The sequence below is a fragment of the Sceloporus occidentalis genome, unplaced genomic scaffold (assembly GCF_023333645.1).
Source record: "Sceloporus occidentalis isolate IW3139 unplaced genomic scaffold, rSceOcc1.0.p SCAF_19, whole genome shotgun sequence".
In the NCBI taxonomy this organism is placed as follows: domain Eukaryota; kingdom Metazoa; phylum Chordata; class Lepidosauria; order Squamata; family Phrynosomatidae; genus Sceloporus; species Sceloporus occidentalis.
In genome coordinates this window covers 5,876,186-5,898,188 of record NW_028316999.1, presented here as the reverse complement: position 1 = coordinate 5,898,188, position 22,003 = coordinate 5,876,186, and the positions used below count along the sequence as shown (strand labels likewise).

The 22,003-nt window shown below is 36.9% G+C and overlaps 1 protein-coding gene across 1 annotated transcript; it reads right to left on the bottom strand.

Annotated features, from left to right (window-relative positions):
* Positions 1-23: 23 nt before the first annotated feature.
* On the bottom strand, positions 24-21,778 carry LOC149302350 (scaffolding CK1 anchoring protein B-like). The gene is made up of 5 exons (XM_089482433.1): positions 21,332-21,778; positions 5,243-5,407; positions 2,761-2,885; positions 495-2,481; positions 24-311 (listed from the first exon to the last, which is right to left on the bottom strand). The coding sequence occupies exons 1-5, from the start codon at positions 21,776-21,778 to the stop codon at positions 24-26; spliced, it is 3,012 nt and encodes a 1,003-aa protein (XP_089338559.1).
* Positions 21,779-22,003: the final 225 nt, after the last annotated feature.

Sequence of the window (22,003 nt, the reverse complement as noted above, 5' to 3'; positions counted from 1 at the left end):
GTCCAAAAAATGGTTCATTTTGTTTATTGTTTTTTGTGAATAAAGCTTCCAAATTTCTGCATGAATCTTCCGAATCTATTTTCATTTGGTTGCACATAGTTGTAAACTGGCGAACTGTAATTCATTTGACTGGGTCTGTTATAGTTATTTCCAATCCCTTTGTTAGAAAAGTCTGGAATTTGAACATTATTGTTGTGCACACTAGGTGTAATTGTGTTTTCTAGCTTACTAAATGGTTCAAAACGACTATAAATTCTCCTTTCAGTTACTCGAGCATGACTAGTGTCCGCTTGAGGCATTTGGTAATCTGGCTTTTGTTGAATGTGTAAATCCCTGCGTAGTATGTCTTTTTGAGGTATTTCCCTATGTTGTGAGTGCCTCAGATGCATCTCCCTCTGTAACATTGGAGGCATATCATGTTGTAACTCTCGCACTGATGTCTCCCTCTGTGCTGCCTCTTTCTGATGTCTCAGATACATTTCCCTATGCTGCACTGCTGGAGACATTGCCCTTCCATAGGGAACATTTTGTGTACGGGTATCTTGAAATTGCATTTGCTCTGTATTAAATCGCGGGGCAGATGCATCTCCAGTATTCTCCAGAAATTTGTTCTCAACAATTGTAGCAGCAGGAGCAGGATTTTTTTTTATGGACTCATCAATGATGGCAGTGGGAGATATGCTAGCACCAACATTTTCTTTACTTTTATGAAGACTGAATTGTGAAGATGACTTTTCTCGTTTTAGCAATGTATCATGTTTTGTATCAGACTTTTTATTACTTTCCTGGCTATCATCTTCAGAAATAAGTGTGTCTGAACTACTGCACATTCTATAAAAAGAAGGTGTTTTACTTTTAGATAGGCTTTCTTTTTTCTCCGGTGCAAGACTAAGTAAAGATTTAAGCTTTTTTGATCCCTTTTTAAGAAAATTGGGGGATCCTTTGCTTTCTTTTTTGCCAGTTCCATCTTTCACATGTTCCTCATTATTAATTTCATCTAATGATTCTGTGGATAAGGCATTGGTCACAATAGAGTTGTGTGGTTTGCTGCTGTTGTCTGTATTGTGCAATCTGGTTTCTAATTTCTGACTGCTATTTAATGTTGAGTCATCTTGATGAACAGGGTTTTCAGTTTTTTGTTTTACTAAAGTGTTGTAAATGTAATTTTGTGGTATTATGCTATTTTGACTGGTATTAACTTTCCGACTTTCAAAAATAGGTAAACTGCGTCGTTTTAGGATGCTATCAGTTTGCTGGTTCCTAACGCTGTCTGATGGTCTATTAGTACAAAGAGTTGTATACAGGTAACTGGATGGTCCCTGTTTTGTGTAATGTGAACCTATACGTGTGCCATCTGGAACCTGCAAACTATGTCTCTTTAGTGTATCCTGTTGTGACAAGTGATGAGCTTCATAGTTGAAGTTATTCATGTTACTAGACTCTGAGAACCTATTTTGTGGTGTGCATGCCTTTGGTGTGAGGCTTCCTTGAGAATCAACTATGGTGGAGTTTGAATGTGATGAACCAGTAGTATAACTGTTAGCTTCCTTTTGTTCAGGCAATGTTGGCTTATACAATATTGATGAGCGGAGACGAGAGTGATTATAGAGAGAATTCTCAATGACTTTTTCATTTCCCTCATTTACTATGATGTCTCCATTAGTTTCTTGTGTGTCTGGGATGATATCCGAATGATCATTTAGGTAAGATTCAATTCGCCAATTACGTAGAAATGACTTGGTAGTATGTTCCAGTGTTGGCATCCTTTGCTGAACTGATCGTATATGGCTATCTGTTCCATGGAAAGACCTTCGTACATTTGAATTTCTTTCATGAAGTTTGGGTGCCTGCCTTTGTGATAACCTGTTAGCAAAACTTTGTGTGGATCCATTGTAATTATAATTGCTTGAATAGCCACCTCTTGATGATGATCCAATACTGGAAACATCTGCTTGCCTACTCCAGTTAATTGGTGCATTGTTAGCTCTGTTGTTAATACTTCTGTTTAGCAACAGGTAGGAAGATGGCTCTGCCTTGTCCCCAGCAGCATAGCTATGTCGCTTCCAGTTATCGTGCCGTTCAAATTGCTGGAAGTGATTAATTTTATTTTGGACATTGAATCCTAACTGGTGATGAGGACGATACGATAAAGTTCTCATGCCGTATTTGTCCTCTTCATTGTTTGTAAATCTACTTCTTGTTTTTAAGTAGGCAGAGTCCAATGTGTTAATTTGGTCTTTTCTTCCAAAGAGGCTTCTTTGACTTGAAGCTGAAATTAAAGAAGATATTGAATTCTGGTAGGAATGAGTTTCCCAGGGAATTTTTTTATGTTTTCCTATTACTGAATCTTCTGGGCCAAACACAGAGGGAATGAAAGAACGGGCATACAGTGTTCGAAATTCTTCATCAAAAGATTCCACTAGCTTTCCACTGATAATTTGGACCATACTCAGGTGGACCTTTTCATATGACCACATGAAGCTAGATAAAACATAATACAAGACAAGTTAATTACAATGAATTACATACACCCAATGTGCTGTTTGCTGTAAATATAATTTTTTTTTTAAACCACAATAGACACAAACAAGATGTTTTTGCACTCTTGATATCCTTTATCTGAATAATATTATAGTAATTATATGTCGGTTCTTGTTGCTAGTGTTTTTAAAAATAAAATCACACAAGCTCCACAAAAAAAAATTATGTTTGCTAGACCAACCATGAAATTTGGAAATCATAAAAAAAAACAGATTTTACCTGTAAGTACCATACATGACTTTTTCACAATCAACCAGCACAAATTTCTGTTTCATTTGACCACAGAATTTAGCTCCTGATTTTGAAAAATAATCCTGTCCTTTAACAGTTCTTACTCTCATGTTCTGTGAAATAAAAACAATAAAACAATGTTACTTTTTATGTTTTACATTGTATTATTACAAAAGGAGAAATGTTGCATGCAAAATAAGTATACAATAAAGGCAAAATAACTATTATATTGTACAAAAATGCACCATATATCCTTAATAAAATATTAATATGCCGTTTCTATTTAATCTAGATGAGCACACGAGCAATATGTAGTTATGACAGCACAGCACATACACACAACATAAACCACACGCAATTGCAAATTAATTAAAACGAATTTTGTTTAGAGTAGTATTTATATTAAAATTGTTGGTGTGTAAAAGTAAATGCTTTTTTTGCATTCTCTGTTCCAAAATACTCAACTTGGAGAGTTATTTCATTATCATGCTTCAAAGACTGCTCATAGAGGTCAGTTGATGTTAGAATACTAAGAATAAGAGCAGGATGCTTAGACTGCAGTCATATACGGTAACGATTGTATCAGTATTTTGTGAAGCAGAAACTAACTAAATTCCAGAGATTTAGATCATCTTTACAATATAAATAAACCCATAACCAAAGCCATTTTATCAACTACCAATTCCTTTGTATATTTCAGCATGTCTTAAGGTGTATTTTATTGGGCTCAAGCACTAGTGCAATACATTGCTGACAGTTTTATTCAAATCAGCATTAATTGTGGCACAGGGCTAGCTATACCATTTAGATAAACAGACCGGTATTTTATTCGCAATGCAAAAAAGTGCATTGCGAATAAAAGGCACTACAGTATAGGTACCCTAAGATGCTACACAATATAAAATAATGTGCTTTATACAATGAAAAAGACATACACTATTATGTTGAAATAACATACTGCTTCCACTACTACTACTAAAAAAATCGTTAGCAAAGTTCAATCTGGCAGCTGACTTGTAGCTACATTAAATGTGTGATATTTGGTTACAGAGACTGGACATTGTGACAGGTGCCCCAGTGTCATTTGAGCGTTAAAACTAAATTCAATTATTTTATAAATAAAATCTGTACTTTTTGCATATATTGTTTCTCTCATATAATTATGTTATGTAACCCCATCTAATGTGTCCACCCTGAAATATATTGTGTACTGCAATCCAAACAAACTACTAATCAACTTCCTTGGGATTGCTTCTGGATTCCTGCAAGTCCCAAATGACCAACCTGCCCTGCCTTTCAACACACCCAACACAAATGATACCCCTTTAATGTATTTTCTTTCAAATAATTTGCAATTGTTAACATTTTGTATAATTATTCATTTTTAAAGATGGGATCATGACAGGCCATTCTGCTTAAGCACCAAATAGTCTGCAACTGCCCCTGGATTCATAATATTATTACATGTAAGTGAAGTGAAAAAATTGGATTCGCAATTTGTTATACTGAATTTAGAGATGGCATGTAACATCACTGTAAATGCTCTTATTCTAGCTAAATTTTACAGTTTAAATTTGACTATATTTATACCAGTCATGTTCTTCCTATTGAATTTTGTTTTTTTTATGCAATGTGTAATCTGTTCTATTGTAGGAAAAAATGACATGCAGCTTATAATTGTAAACTTTCTTGTTTTTTCCTGTAAGAAGAAAAACTGTTTGTTTTTCAAAGTTATTTCCATGCCTGTAAAGAGAAAATGACTAAATCATCATATTTTTTGCTTTGATTTTGAAAACGGTTCTTTTTTTCCATCCAAGACATTTTTCAATTGAAAAGAAAAGTGTGTGCAGATATAAGGCAGAATCTATCCTTTTTAATTAAATTTGATGGTGACACAATGACAATGTGCAAAATATATATAGGTCTGAATTAAAATAAGGATGCATTTCTTGAATGCTGCTGGTTAAAGAAGGCATCTCTATCTATCTATCTATCTATCTATCTATCTATCTATCTTTTAGTATATGTACTATTTTAGCCCATCAAGGGCTAATCGGGGGTGACAATAATATATTCCAGATGGATAAAACTACTAAGAATCAAAAAGTCTGTGTTACACTGCAAACAAGGGAACTGGCAGAACTCTGGTATAATACAAAAGTAACCAGCATTGAGCAAAGACATAAATAAGGAGTGTTAAAGCCGCAAAGGAGGCAGGCAGCAGTTTAAGGCAGCAGTTTTAGGAAGTCTGTAAATTATTTTCATTAGCTGTAAAGCTTAAATCGGTTTTAGCAGTGAACCGGATTATAGCCTGCTTCTACAAATATCAATTATTCTTTGACTTGTTGGTTATGGTTAGCGATCACCTTTTTGTTGGAAGGCAAATTCAAAATTATTTGATATACTCCATATTCTTTCAAGAAACGATTGACTTGGAATCATTAAGAAAGACACCGGGTATCACACTTACTCTGAGTCTTTGTATTTGTATCCCCTGTTTCTCAGTCATCTTAAGAAAATGAGGAAAGTTGATGTCATCCAGAAGAAGATAAACTGGTACCCCTCTGGTGGATGCCTCCACAAGTTCTTTGAAAATATCGACATCAGTAAACATATCCATAACAATTGCTATCACCTATGAAAAACAAAACATTATGAGGTATGTTTTTATTATCAAACAAGGTTTCACAGTTCTATACCAATTAGATGTATTGTATTATTAAATCATGCATATTAATTTAACTAAGTACAGTTTAATAGATGTACAGAAGTGTTATACAGTATAGGTACATTAATAACATCATAAAGCAACAAATTGACCAATCTTGTATATGCCTTTAAGATTATTAATACTTTATATTCTTATATAATTGTAATTCATATTTTATTATTTATTTACTGTTCTTGACTATTCTTAAATCATTAGGATAACTTTATGCACACCACAGGCTTTCTTGAATTGCTTTACTTTGCCTTTACTACTGCAACTGGAAATGTATTCAAGATCATACATAACTATTTTATGTACAAAATATGTCTAGCCTAGTAACCTCGCCAACTGAAGCAAATTCATTTAGGTGGATTTAAAAAGCAATAATGTTTTCCTCCAATGGTAGATTATACTACTATCCACACTAAACCCTTGGCAGAAATTTCACAGTCACAGAAAATGAAACTATTGACTTTTTGTATTCTATGAATGAAACTATTAACATTTCACTGAATCATGGGGTTGTAAGCTGTTATCCCCCTAAAGTGAAAGTATATTAGCATCTTCAAATAATGAAAAAGACCAAAATCAGACCTCTTCAATAATATTTAGAACATGGTTTTGTAGGCTTAAAATCTTACTGGGCGCTAACCTTCTGGCATTGATTATTTTAAAAGAAATACAAAAACCTAATTATTGATATAGAATTTCAACAGCTCAAACCAAGCCATGCCCGGTACTGTATTAAAAGATACATCTCTTTAATTGACTAATCACAACTATTTCTTCCTGCTTTGTGATCATTTTTAAAAAATTATTCTTACATGGTTTCTGTTCCAGTTTATTTCGGTATTATTATTTTTATGCAAACTGAACTTTGGACCAAAGGAATGCATGTAAGGTAAGGTGAATGTAAACGTGCTGTGGTTTATTCTGATGGGACAAGCTATCCCAGATTATAATTTTCGATGACTATGCTAGAAATATAGGTAGGTTGGAAAAGATATGGAAATGTTTGTAATTAGGCATTTCTTTTTTTTTTCATTCTAGGTTGGCTGCATTAAAAGAATGATCTGTCACCTAAATGGCTTATAGACAAAAGTCGGGGCGCATAGATATGTGGGAAAAAATAGAACAAATATAGTGTAATAAGTTCGAACAAAAAAACAAAAATTAAGATATTGGCTGCAATTAATGAATAGAAACATTGATGGAAACACTATTAAAACACTATTGGCCTGCAATTTAACAAGGCTCCTTTCTTTGGCCCAAGTATTCCAAAACTGATTTATGCCAAAAAAAGATGAAAAAACTGATGAGACAGAAAAAGATTTCACTACAGTGTTTTTCATTTTACTATATCTATGTTTATTTACCTCATTATAAAAGGAAAACAGCCCTGGAATCAATGTCTTTATGATCGAGAGGTTTTCTTGCCCTAAAGTCTTGAGCTTTTTTGCAATTTTTACCACGTTTGTTAAACTTTTCTCAAGTTTGCTGTACACACATAAATTACAAAATGTGGGAAAAACAGACATAGATAAAAGGCAATACTATTATTCGTATTAATATGTATAAAACATATGTTAAAACCTTTTTGCATTTCTCCCATCAGAACAGGTAATGTATGATCATGAGTGAGATACACGATCATGTATCATGAGCATACCTTTGAATAATCATTGTCTGTTTTACAGATTATACTAATTCAGAAAGTAATTTATGCAAATGTAAGAGGGAAACAAAATTATTCAAGTCTGACCTAAATCACAAGTTATTTGTTATATCTAAGTAATATTGGTTATTGTCATTCCTAGTGCATTTGGTATGCACCTTGAAAGCCTCTGTTCCCCAGGGGAGGGCAAGTAAAACCAAGTAGCCACCTGTTACTAATTATTACCCCTGCTCTATAGGCTGTCCATGGAAAAGCTCTATTGCAATTTATTTAATCTAGTGCTCATATACCTTTCAATCCTATCTAGCACACACAGGTATAAATAGATGAAGGATAACTATGATCAACTACTGTGATATAGGCTATGAATCTGTCAGACCATCAAAACATTTTTCTTATTTTATTACGTACCCACTGCCAATAAATGCTATAGCCAAAAGGTGTTGAGCGGGTTGTGTCGATCATTAGCTGTTTTTTGACACACCTGTGCTGCTAAGTTTTGTTCCCTAGATCCTGAAACATGTTTGTACACATATTTCTTAACTTTGTTAACTTTTCACATATTTGAAGATGTACGTTCTTGTTAAGCTTGTTATCAGATGAGGAATCCAGTATGGAGAAATGGGAATGATGGCCGAAATCAGGAAACCAGAATATAGAATACAATAGAATGGTCAGGCAAGAGGTCAAACAAAGTCAATCAGGCAATTTCAGCAACAGAAGTCAATTGTAGATACACTATTGCAAACAGTAGTGTACTCAGCCAAGACAACAACTGAGCACTGACTGAAAGTGACAGGCTCCTGCGTGGGCCATGACTGTTCTTCAGTGGGCGATCATACCACATCTAAAATTATGCTTGTTTATACAAAATTAAAAAAACTTGTTTGAATACACATTTTTAAATGGTATCTGTGCAATGCAGTTTCATGTATGACAAAAATACATGTACTTATAGTAGTGCATGTTATGGTTTATATTATATTATTTCCACACAGGGATTATATAATGTTGGGTAAAAACAGTGAATATATGATGGGATTAAAAAAAAGATTAAGAGACAGGATAAATAGGAAGAGACAGAACAAAACAGAGGTGGGGAGTGAAAAAAGAGGGAAATAGAAGATGGGTGTGAGGTGTGATGGACATGAGGTTGGGTATAATGGGTGGTAGGGTTGCCACTTAGCCGGTATTTTACAGGTAGAAGCAGAAGAAAGGAGACAGAAGAAGAAGCAAGAGAAGAAGCAGAAGTGCGGGAAAGGAGACAGGGATGCAAAGAAAGGAGACAGTGAGAGAATAAGAGCAAGTGAGTAGAAGTGATAGAGCATGAAAGAATGAGTGAGAGTGTGAGAAAGCATACGTAAGAGTGTGACAGAGTGTTTAAGAGCGGGAGTAAAAGTGTGAGGCAGTCAGAGTGTGAGAGAGTGTGGATAAGAGTGAGTAATCTGACTGACTCAGTATATAGGGATAGGAGTTATGCTGTTGCAAAGGATCCACTCAATGTTAAAAACAGCCATAATTGCACATCTAAATAATGTAAAAAAGACAGGGTTTTTGCTATTTATCCAGTTTTTCCAGATCCAGAGCCCAATATCCTAATTCCCATTGGGGAGCAATTGCAATGTTGTCCATAACCCCCTTCATCCACCCTGCAGTCCCTGAAAGCTTCACTAGCTGAAATTGTATATCCGTATTACATGGGGTTACATAGGGCAATGACAAGTCATTGGTGGCAGTGGGCATGGAATTGGTTGGAATAAGTGATGATCCAGACACGCATGCTTCCAACATCCACACACGCATGCTGTACTTCCCACAGCCCAATATCCTAATTCCCATAAAGCATATTAAAATGTATAATAATCTACTGTATAATAAATACCTAATCAATGTATGACATTTTGCATTACTCTCAAAAATATAGAAACGTGTTCCTACAACTCAATAGCTTTTCATATATTTGAAATTAAAATGTCAGTTCTGGTTGTTATTTTCCAAAAATATGAATGCTAACCTTGACCTCTATGAGCATAGCTGATCACATCTCTCCTGTGAATTTAATTAAGGTTTTGCAAAAAATTGATTCAATGGCTGCAAAATCACTAGATGATAAACACAAAACGTTTGCTAATGTTAGCTACAAAAAGAGCACAGAGATGCCTAAGCATAAAATAGACACCAGGTAAAGTTAATAGCACATACTTTGTACCACCACTGGGATGATACCTATCGCCTTATTATACAACTTTAATTCTGGCATATGAAAAACAAACAGAACTATAATGAGAGCCGACCAGATTGAGGACATACGCAGAGAGATAGGAAATTAAATGAAGAGAGAGAATATGATTACTGAGTGGTAGGAAGCAAGCTAATATGAGTAGCAGAATGAATAATACTGATCAAGAGGAAATGAGGAAGAGAGATTTATAATTGATTTTAAATAAATGGTTGCTCGGAAGGCATTGAACACAAAAGGATCTGTGTACATTCTAAATAAAACTATTTTATTTTAAAAACAAAAATAGATGCAGCTGTGTTCTGGTATTATATATTGTGTTTATAATGAGATGTAACTACAAAAATATTAGCCATGTAGAAACAGTTCTGATGTGTGCAAACAACAATTAGTTAATGCTGGACTAAAACCCCCAAATGTAAACAAGTGTTGAAGCAGCTGACCTAAAAAGCATATGCTGAATTAATGATATCGCCAGTGTTTATATTACTATATACTTTTCCTTTTTGACAGTGTGTAAATACAGCATACATATATGGGAAAGTAGATGGGTTCTTTTTGCTCCTTGATACTGGCGTCGCCAGAATGTCCTTAGATCGATGCTGGGACCTTGAACAGTACTTGTTGCAGTAAACATGTTTTTGTCTCAATCAGTTTTAAACAGTTTATAATTTGTTTTTATTTGAATTTATTCTAATTGGGGGCCACTTTTGACTCTATGCCAAACTGTATAATCTGCCTCTGTATGCGTTATTTTGGCCTCTTGGAGTACTTCCGTGAAAGGGCAGAGCCACGGCGCACCACACAGGGTCAGCCTTTCCCCCCAATCCTCCAGCTGTGGAGCTCTCCTGGAGCTCAGGTTAACATAGCAGATAGAGGGGAGAAGTGGACAAAGAAAGGAAAAAAGGAAAGGAGGTCACTGCAAGGGTCCCGATATTACCCCGAGTTCAAGTTAGGGCTAAAATAATGAAAGTGTTAGGCAGCACTCAAATTCTTGGAGCCCGAGCAGGACTCTACCCAATCCAAAACAAAAAATAAAACAATATAACATGTTTGGGGTAAATGGCGCTAAATGCACTTGGTGACATCCTCTTCCCTGATTGGAAGATCAGGAGGGAACGTCACCTCAAGCTCCATATTTTGACGGAAGGTCCCACCTGGTTATGTCCATGGAGATGCGGATGAAAATAGAAGACAGCAGATTGAAGAGAAAATAAAAGACAGCAGATGAAGAAGATACAGAAGCGGTCGGCAGAAGCGGAAGTGGTTGTCAGAGAAGGTAGGGAAACATTTAGAGAGGCTGAGAGAGAGTGAACGAGAATGAGAGTGTGAGAGAATGAGTGAGAGTAAATGTGGGCAGCAGGCAATGAATTTCGCTCCGGAATAAAAAATGCTGCTGAAGTTTCTGCCAAACCGAATGGGCAGGGAAAAAAATCAATTTCCAGAAATCTAATTGCATATGTCCAGCATTTACCTCTTCAAAACTGTTGTAACTTGCATGGCTTTCCCACTATAATCACCAGACCTCTTTGGAAACATTTGAAAAGGGAAACTGAGACATCTCTAGACACTCTCTCTTTCCTTTAAAATTGGATTGTAAAATTCTACACACAATTATAGAATCAATACCAGAGCTTAAACACTTTTTAAGCCAAACGGTGATCTTTTTAGGTTGTAGGCACCTCTATTTGTGAGCAGTCCCTCCTGCCACATAGGTAGCTCATTAATGGAGTCCAGATAATGCTTTAAATTAGACTTGTGCATTCGTCTTCGGGCGAACTTGAACTTGCGTTTTCATTGTTCGTCCCGAAGAAACGAAGAAGCGAATATAGCGCCGGTAAAACGTACACGAAGACACACAACACGAAGAATCTTCGTGTTAGTCTTCGTCTACTAACCTCCCTGGTCCCTTCCCCATCTAGCGGAAATCCATAGGTTCGGCGTCAGGGGTTAAGGGGCCGTGCGAACGACTCTATTGGTCGTCTCCAGGGTCCTCCCCTGGCATCAACCAATAGGCTCACTCGCATGGCCTTTTTAACTCCTGACAGCGAACCTACAGATTTCTGCTCCTGTTGACCCCTGCGATGGTGCGGAGATAACGGGAGCTGAAATTCTTTTAACTGTTGTAGCAGGGAGACCAGGGGTCTCTGCTGGCCAATTTGCTGGGCCAGGATTTTAAAAGTCTGTAAAAGCGACCCTATTGGTCGCCAGCAGGGGCTCGTCTGCAGGAGGACCCTGCAGACGACCAATAGGCTCACTCGCACGGCCTTTTTAACTCCTGACGGCGAACCTACGGATTTCTGCTCCTTGGTAGACAATATAGCCATGAAAAATTAGATGGTACTTGGGGTACTTTGACATAGTGGCGGGCTAAGCAATATATGTAGCTCTTTATAAGCAGCTCTTTTTGACTGATCAGTCATTCAAATCATAGTTTTCTTCAATCTCCTGTGTTTTTATGTTTTAAGCATCATGTGAAACTATAAATTTGCGAATCAGCCTCCGCATTTTATCTTAGTCCCACCCAGTGGCAACTCTAGAAACAGTATATAGGGGGGGCACACAAGATACCACAGTCAAACTGGGGGGGATTAATAATTTCCACCATTAAATCATATCTGCTGCCCATATATATTAATATTAGCCCCAGTTGCCGATATATATTAATATTAGTCCCTGCTGCTGATATATATATATAAATATATATATAAATATTAGACCCTGCTGCCGATAGCAGGTATAGATCAACACATTAACACACAAACCCAGCTTTGCATGTATAAATAAATTGAAATTCACTTGTGATCTCAGCACTGAAGGTATATATCAAATAAACAGAATCAGACATACAAATCCTGTATTTGCAGGTATACAATAATAATATATGAAACGTAGCATCGTAGGTATAGATCAAATACATACATGGAAACAGCAATGCAGGTATTAATCAACTGAACAAGACATACAAACCCTGTATTTGCAGGTATACATAAATAATGTATGGAAACATAGCATAGCAGATATGGATCTACAGAATAACACAGAAACCCAGCTTTGCAGGTACAGATCAATTGGAATTCACATAAAAACACAGCATTAAAAGGTATATTTAAAACCCCCTAAATTACAGGCAATGATCACAGGTTGCACACCCCAAAGCAAGCCATGGCGTCCACACTGCCCACATAGAACCTGGCCAGCACCCAGATAACACACATACGATTTGCCATCTTTGTCCCATATACACCCGGCCTGTGCCATCTCGGTCCCCAAGGCTCAAACATCCTGCTAGTGCCATCTTTGCCCTTCCACAATTATACATCTATGAAACACATTAACTCATGCTCTCCCTCATTCAGACAATTCATCCACACATTAACTCATGCTCTCCCTCATTCAGACAATTCATCCATTTTAAGAAACTACACCCCTTGGAGCTTCAAATGGCTACATGTATTTCTAGGACAAAAGTTGAGTGCACAAATAATGATGGAATATGTCGCTTTGGCTAGAAAATATTTTTTTTTTTTTAGTTTTTTCTATCCATAGCGACATGTTCATTTGTGTCTAGCGCACTCCAGGTTTGTACTTGAAACACATACAGCCCCTCATTTGATGCGCCAAGGGGTGTAGTTCTTGCAAATGTGTACTTTTTGTGCCATAATTTAACTTCCTACATGAGCAGTAATGCCACGTCAAGGCTTCAACCCTAATTACTGATCATTCACACGCCTTTCATATCTCCATTCACTCGCAGAAGCACACACCATACTTTCCATACATTCACTCACAGAAGCACACACACCATTCTTTCCCCTTACAATCCCAAAGAAATGATGGTAAAGGGAGAAAAAAAAAATCACTTTTACAGCAAAAATAAGTTTTGCAGTAAAAATGCAAAGCGCTCCAGGGATGAGATGGTTACTCACGTACCGCACAGGCTAAATGGCTGATTTTAATAATATTTGCAGTTCATCAGGATTTCAAAAATTGCCTCCCTCTACCGTTGGCTAAATTTAACCCCATGATCAAAGGGATCATGGGATTAAAAATTAGTATCAGCCATTTTTAAAAAGGGAATGTGACTTTTTATAGCTATATGATCGCTGTGGTAACATTGGCTACCACAGTGATCATTTAGCTAGAATACTTAAACTTTTTTTTTTTTTTAAAGTTTAACTACTTTATGTTTAAATCATTTTTTTTACATTTTTTTTAACGTAATTTTTTTTTATTCTTTTACAAGCTACAGACCGTTGGAAAGGTGAGATAATTACCTTTCCAACGGTATATGTTGGGGGTCTGTAGCTGCTTAGATGCCTGAGATACAGGCATCTAAGCAGCATGCCCCCATACCCCTTTAACTGACAATTGTCAGTTATTAATAAAGTTGTGAGGTGACGTCATCGCGTCATTGCGCGTGCCGTCACCGGCCGGATCGGGTGGCCCCGGTGATGCCCTTCAGTGTGAGGGGCAGATCGCTGGGGTAGGTGGTGATGGGGGTCCACAGACCTCCATCAAGGTAAGATAGTGCTAGCGATGGCATGGTGCCGTTGTTAGCACCTGACTGGGACTGCTAGCGACGGCACCATGCCGTCGTTAGCAGTCAAGGGGACTGTCCTGGGTGGCTCCAAATTCGGCGGGGGGGCAACGGGGGGCAAGGAATATCCTAGGGGGGGCAATTGCCCCCCCTGTAGAGACGCCACTGGTCCCACCCATGGACCTCTTAAATCATCCTATCTGCCCCTTACCATCACCATCCTCTAATAAAACTCCCTGTCATACCTTGTCATGTAGGTCTAGAATGTCTACAAAGGCAGTCTCCAGGTCTGCAGAGTTTAAAGTAATCAAATTAAATAATGCTAAAATCTCATTTTCTTCAGAGGTAAATCCTATACAAAACTGTAACGCTCAAAGAAAATGTTTGTGTGTCTATATACTAACTACTTTTTGCTAGTCACATACGTATTTTTTTTAAATGGCTCATATCTTATTGATTATTGATATCTCACACAAAGAAGAAAAAAGTTAGATCTTTAACTGTATTTGGTGGTATTTTAATTTCTTTTACCAAGACATCAAACATTTTAAAAAGGTCATGAAAATGTTAAAAATGAATGTGATTACATTGAAATGGGTAGATGATAGTTCCTCTAGATTAGACATAACAGAACATACAATCACTGAATTGTTATGGTGTAAAAAAATCAGTTCCCAAATCCCATTGTAAGGAGAATATCAACTGTTCTACTTGTTAATTATTATCAATGGACCATTGTGCATTTTGGCATGTTGATCTCATTTACAGTTTGCCTTAAATACCCTTACATGTTTTCATACTTAATCCCTGGGGAATATGTACTAGTTTGTCCATCAGTCTTGGGACTCCTGTATGTGATGAAACAATCATTAAAATAATTTAAGGTACGAAAATTGATAAGGATGATAACTTCGGTTATATTACTCTACCATGCCATCATGCAGTTTTTGTTAACATTGCCTGCCTTGACAAGTTCAAATTGACTCATAGCACATTATCAAAAAGGTTATTTTTAGAATACATTATTATGGGATAGACTTTTTCCTTCTTTAAGTTGTGAAGTAAATCTTATTCTGAAAAATTATTTGGCTATAACCTTTATGGATTTCTGAGTACACTACCTTCACTTCACTATACATTTATTTCAACGTTCATTTCCCTTTAGTCTTGGTGTTATAGTGTGATCTACATCTAGTTCTAAACAAAGTATTGGCTATGGTTGTATATTATGGTTAATTTGTCTGTGCTATTTGCTCTAATTACATAACTACGGGCTCTAGCTCTGATCTTCTAACCTAATTGATGTTTTCACTTAGTCCCAGAGCACAGCATTGTGACTGAATCCTTTCTACTATATATAACATTTCCATCTTTCTATTTTTTTTTTTTAAGTAGATCTGTCACTTTTTGCACAACCTACACTTTACAGTTATATTCACTAAATAAACCTGCATAATGGGACACTTCAGCCATTATATGTATTTTCTATTTTAAGTCATCATGGTAAGCCCTTTATGTATGCACGTTCTACTGAATCCCATATACGTTTGCCTTGGAGACATCTCCTGTCACGTGATTTAATTACCAACTTTAAGCAATTGTGGAAGGGTCTAATGAGCTTAAACTGGTCACTCTGTGTGCATTTGCAAAAAAGTGAACTTCAGACCACCGAGGAGGAGGGGACCTGCAGCTTAAGACTAAGGTAACAATATGCAATTTTTTGGGTGAAGGTGTCAGGGACATTTATACTATCCCTTTAACAAAAACAGTCAACAATGTATAGAAAACCCACATTATCTATATACTATATACTATGGCTATTATGGCAGCCATTGTAAGAGTAAGGAGAGCAGAAGAGAGAGAACTTCAGGGCAGGAAATTGATAATGATGGCTCTGCCACAGAGTGCCACATATCTCAGCTTTCACAAGTACAGCTTGTAAACCAACTATTAAAAAATGTACTGAATGGCATACATGCAAACTTTCCAGTATAGGCTACCTGGAGCTCTCTCTTAGAAAGAGGTGGAACTAGTTACCCATAGGGGCTGGGTTAGCCCCACAACATCTTAAGTGGGAAGAAAATTCAGCAGAGAGCAATGGAAAAATGGGTGGAGAGTAAGAGGAACATGAGTGGAGAGTTGTGCATTGTTATAAGCCTAAGCAACTAAATGTGTGCATTCAAATTTGTACAAATTTGCACGGTTTTGCATGCTGTGGCTCCGTCCTTTTGCAGAAGTACTCAGAGAGGCCAGAATAATGCAGTGTGCATTATTCTGGCCACCTGGAAGGGCACAACCCCCAACCAGTTCTTCTCCACCTTTCTCCATCTTTGTTATGTAGAATGGAAGAGTTGGTCAATAAAGCAGTCAAAATAAAACTGGACTTTACTTATTACCCCAGTTGTAACTCCCCTAGGCAGTGGGATGCAAGGAAGGTGGACGAGGTGCAACCTGTAAAGAAGAAAGCTTACACTTAATTTTTAAGGGCCCATCTAGTGTTGTCAAACAATGTTCTTGAGTCCTCAGCCCAATAAAAGAGAAAAATATAATTAATCATAGAAAAAGCCTGCCACAAAAACATGAAAATTATTCCTTTTGGCCTCTGATGTCAAATTATGGGCTCTATTCAAGTCTATGCGGCTCATTCAAGGTAATCAGTTAAGACTCCATGTGCACAGGGGTATATATATATACCGTATTGGCTCGGATATAGGCCGCCCCCGTATATAGGCCGCACCCTAAAAGTTTGGTGCTTTTTTAAAGAAAAAGTTTTTTTCTTTAAAAAAGCACCAAAAAAACATGCTGCCACTCTGCCCCCCCCGAGATATGCTGTCACTGTCCTCCCTCCCCGAGATATGCTACCACTGTCCCCCCCCCCGAGATATGCTGCCACTGTCCTCCTCCCTCCCCGAGATATGCTGCCACTGTCCTCCTCTGCCCCCCGAGATATGCTGCCACTGTCCTCCTCTGCCCCCCGACTTACCGGAGCTGACTCCCGGGTGTCTTGCGAGGCCGGCGGGGGACATCTACGCAATACGCGTATACAACTTGCGTAGATGTCCCCCGCCGGCCCCGCAAGACACCCGGGAGTCTGCTCCGGTAAGTCAGGCGGGGGGCCAGAGGTAAAACGCATCGTGCGGTTAGACAACCGCACGATGCGCTTAGACAACCTCCCGTGCCGGCACCCCCCCCGTGGGAAGTGCTGGCAGGGGAGGCTGTCTGAGCGTATCGGGGAGTAGGATGCAGGTCCCCTGCACCGCTGCGGGGGATCTGTATCCTAACCCCGCTGCCTGCCCTGCGCTAGACCCCGAATATAGGCCGCACCCCCACTTTAAAGACTTAAAGTGGGGGAAAAAAGTGCGGCCTATATCCGAGCCAATACGGTATATATATACACAATCTCATACAACCATAATTTATCTTACAACCTACCACCGTGGGATTAACTTGACTGACGACTTCTTAGTAAATAGACCCAAAAATATGTTGCTTTCTTATTACTGCCAGACCATAACAATAATTTGTAAATATATGGAAACTTTGTATCTGTTTTTAAATTGATTTTGCATTCTTTGATATCTATTTACGTTTAAGTGTTTATGGTATTTGTCCACATTTATTTTCTTGCAAGTACAGAAAGAAGCAATATCTTTACAAGTAAAAAGAGAGAAATTCTTATAAAAGTTCCCCACCCTGTACAGCATGAGCTGACTCAAATGTTGAAACATGCCCAACCCTGTGAACTGTGCTAAGAGAGCCACGGGCATCGCCGTATGCAGAAGCCACTTGCCTTAGGCTTTGTAGCTAGCATTTGTTTTCTGTTTTCAAAATACCACATTTCTTTTCTTCTTAGAAACAAGCACACACAGAGATATGTATGTGCGTGAGTCTGCTTTCTGGTCTCTTACAGTTGAGCAAGATTGTGATGTCTGGATAACTATTATTTTACTTATAAAGGCCACTTTTTAAAGAAAATGTGATTAAAGCAAATTGAGCAAATACAAAAAAACCCCAAAATTATAGATGTCTTCTACTTTCATATTTGCTTTTTCTTAACCTGAGGATTACTGTACATAAAACGCACGTGTTTTGTTTAGCTAGCAATTAAGCAATATAATATGCATGGATACTGAAAGGAGAAAAAATACATACTTTATATTGCATGTAAATTCGTCTTTACATATGTCGATTTAAATGCTACTTTAAGCAATATTTACAGGTGTTATTTTCTTGAAAATCAATAAATCAGTTTTCTTAATTAAGAGTGACATCTGGCATATAACCAATAACTGAGATATTCTTTTGCGACAGGAAGCTGCTAATGAATACGTTGATTACATGAACAATTGCTGGCGTATCTTTTAAATTGCCTATGCACATAGTGATTCATGAGTGAGGTTATATTGTGGAGAAATACAATGCCAATTATAATTTTTTTATCATATGTATCATGTTTACTCATCAAACCAGTTTACCACGAGGCTGTACACACTACCTACAGGTAATTTTTTTCTCATTGTTATTTAGTAATAGAAGAATGACTTTCACCTACCTTCCCAAATTTATGATGAAAGGACTTATATAGGGGAAAATATAGTCACTAGTAAGATTTTTTTAAAGCATGTAATCCACGAGTACATCAACCTCCGGTTGTTTGCATACTACAAGGATTTGCAACGAAATGCATGCGTTATATTCTAAAAAAAATATTGGTGCATACACTACAATAACAACAACAAGTATTTATATAGCGCTTTTCTCCAGGTGGGACTCAAAGCACTTTACAGGTATATGCATACAAGAGAAAAAGAGTGAATTATCTTAAGGATTGGGAGAAAAGATGGGTTTTAAGTCTTTTTTAAAAGTATCTAAAGATGAGGCCTCTCTGATTGACAGTGGTAGAGAGTTCCAGAATGTGGGAGCAGCATGGCAGAATGCGCACTGATTTTGTGCGTGTTTGGGGTATTGAGAGAAGAGACATATGTGTAGATCGAAGGGGGCGAGCAGGGATGTAGGGTGTTAATAGCTCTTTCAGGTAACAGGGTCCCTGGTCCTTTAGGGCTTTAAATGACAACACGCCTATCTTAAAGTGAATTCTCCATTTGATAGGAAGCCAGTGGCGAGACCATAGAATAGGTGTAATATGGCTTGAGCGGGGGTTGATTTGTTAATAGCCTGGCTGCTGCCTTCTGAGCCAACTGCAGTTTGTGAAGCTCTTTTTATGGGAGGCCTACATACAGTGCAATAATCTAGACAAGATGTCATAAATGCATAGATTAGGGTGGCAGTATCCTCTGGTGGGATTAGGTGCTTTATCCTGGCTATATTCCTCAGGTGGAAGAAGGCACATTTTGTTGCAGCAGAGATTTGAAGTGACAAACCTATAGCAGCGCTCCACCAAAATACACCACTGTGCCTGTGTATATGCTGTCAAGAGTTTTTATGTCACAAAATACTATTTTACTTTCAAGATATAATTTTCCTTTAAATTTCAGGGATTTTAGGGAAATTTAACAACACCGGGGACTTTCCCTTGTAAATGAAAAAAAAAACGGTTGACCCTATGATATCTACCACAGAGGCAGTTTATTTTGTGTAGTTGTGCACAGTCAGTGGATGACCACGAGCTATGTTCGTGTTTCTGAAACGGCAATCATTTTCTGAACAATCATAGAGTAATTGTGTATAAAAAATCATGATAATAAAAGGATATTCTACAATACAAGAATGAGACAAGTGCAAACTGTGGCAATGTGAAAGGATGCGAAAGGTATTGGTTTTCTATTTGAATACTTAATCAACATCATATTTCTCCAAGTATACACTCAATTGTCAGATTAGGCAAATGATTTCTTTGAAAATTAAATTATATATTCTCATAACATAAATTAACTTTCCTTAGCAGACAATCCAAAAATAGACAATAATTTAACTACAGAGTGTAACATCCCAGTATATAATGCAGGAATGTACATTTTCATTTCCCGTCCTTCCTGAAAGAATCTGTAATATATAATCTACAATATTGCTTTTTCTTCCCTTTTAATCAAGGTATTCATAGATCCTCTAAGTAATGAGTTAGAGCCAAGGTCAGTTAAAAAAAAACCAAGACCCGGCAAAATTTTGACTGTGAACTTTTACATGACGTTTTTATAGTTCTTTTTGTCCTTGGTAATTAAAAGTTTGGATTAGCCCACGGACTTCAAGTTTCCAGAGTTATTTACAAAAATCTGAGGTCGCTGAAATGCCAAAATTCTATGGTAGTTACTTAGAATTCTCTGAAGTAGGTCTTTTTAATTAGCAGAGTTGTCTGCTTGACAAACTTTCCTCAAAGAGGAACTGTGATTTAAAACAATGTTAGCAGCACTCACGAGGGAAAGGAATAACTTAAAGAGGAGGTATAACCTTACAATTACAGAGAACATGGACCTTCTCCGTTTAATAGATTTGTTCCTATCACACACATAGGAAATACATATTTTGAGAAAGTATTATTTGAATGTATAAAAATATACATATATAATATTTTTGATTGAGTAAAGGCTGCTTTGTGTTACTATTTCATTTCCTATAAGCATTCTTTTATCTATAATGAGTCTAAATAGTCACAATGATATACATAATTTATTGTCACTATACCTTCTCCACATTCAATGTTAAAGATGCTTAAATGAAATAGTATCAAAGCAAAATTTCTTTAATGGCACCTAGCATAGTCTACTCTCCTCACAGGTGCAACTTTAATCTTTTTATCTTACTGTGATCTTTTTACTGTTAACAGCCTAAGCCACAGTTTGTTTTCTGATAACAAACAATGTGAAATAGATAAGATTGTTTTCTTGCTGAACAGGCTGATTTTACAATTGGATCCATGCATTGCCCTTCTCTAACCATCATTTTTGTTCTGTTTGTTTCTTAAATGCATCAACATTATTCAAGTAAATATATAGCTGGTTCATTTGCATATACAAGTATGTGTCCTTGGTTGGACACATTTTATTCAACTATATTTGTGTTTATTCAGGTAGGTTGTGTTGAGTTGAATTCATAGAGATCAATTTCCTTTACAAACAGCCAATCAATAGAAAGTGTCTCAAGACGGGCTAAACTTACCTTAAAATGTACATAATTAAATTGTTGAGGACATCTTCAAGAAATCATTTAAAGTTGACTCAAGAAATCATTTAAAGTTGACTGAATTATACAAGTCTAATACAACAAGCTTTAAGCTCAGTAGTAATAATATGCTTTTTTGATCTCAACTCACATGCAAAATCCAACTTTGATGATCACACTGAACTCATAAGAGTGCAATCCTTCTTCATCAAAACAGTTAAAAATACAAATAATAACAGACATTGAAATTCTATTGTGTATCTAACTTTGACATCTTACCTGCCTTGCTTCTTTGATCATCTTCCTAATCATTTCTTTAATTGTGAAAGGATGTCCTCTTGGAGGATGAAAATACAAAGTTATGTCTGTAGCTCCTACATGTCCAGGTGCCACATAAGGCCATCCAAGGTCAAGATTTGGAGCTTCTACATCAGATTCCATAGGCCAATATGTCCCAGAGGAAGAGGTGTCATCATTAAAATCTCCTTGTGAATTGTCATTATTATCCACTGGCTTTTGTATGTGATTCGTAATGTAGTTGAGCTCATCCTCTGCTAGAAACTCTGTAGCTCTTTCTTTGACAAGAAATTCTTTATATGAAGTAATACCCCCTTCGATCAAAGCATCAATGGCAACACGGTACCATTCTTTATAGTGAGGTTCTAGGTAGTTTTCTGATTTGTTTTCATCATGCAATGATGAAAGCAATGACAGTGATTCCACCATTGCAGACATTGAGAATCTTTAAAGATAAAAAACCTAGAAATATCATAAAACATAATGTTAGAAATGAGAAGAATTTGTGTTTTTTTATTTTTTTGTAATGAACTCATTTGAAATGCAAAACAGCTGTCTTTACCTGATAAAATGACTTCTTATGAGAGCGCACAATCAATTTTTCAGTTCAAACATATATTCTAGTGCAGTTACAAATTTCTGTTTACTTAGCAT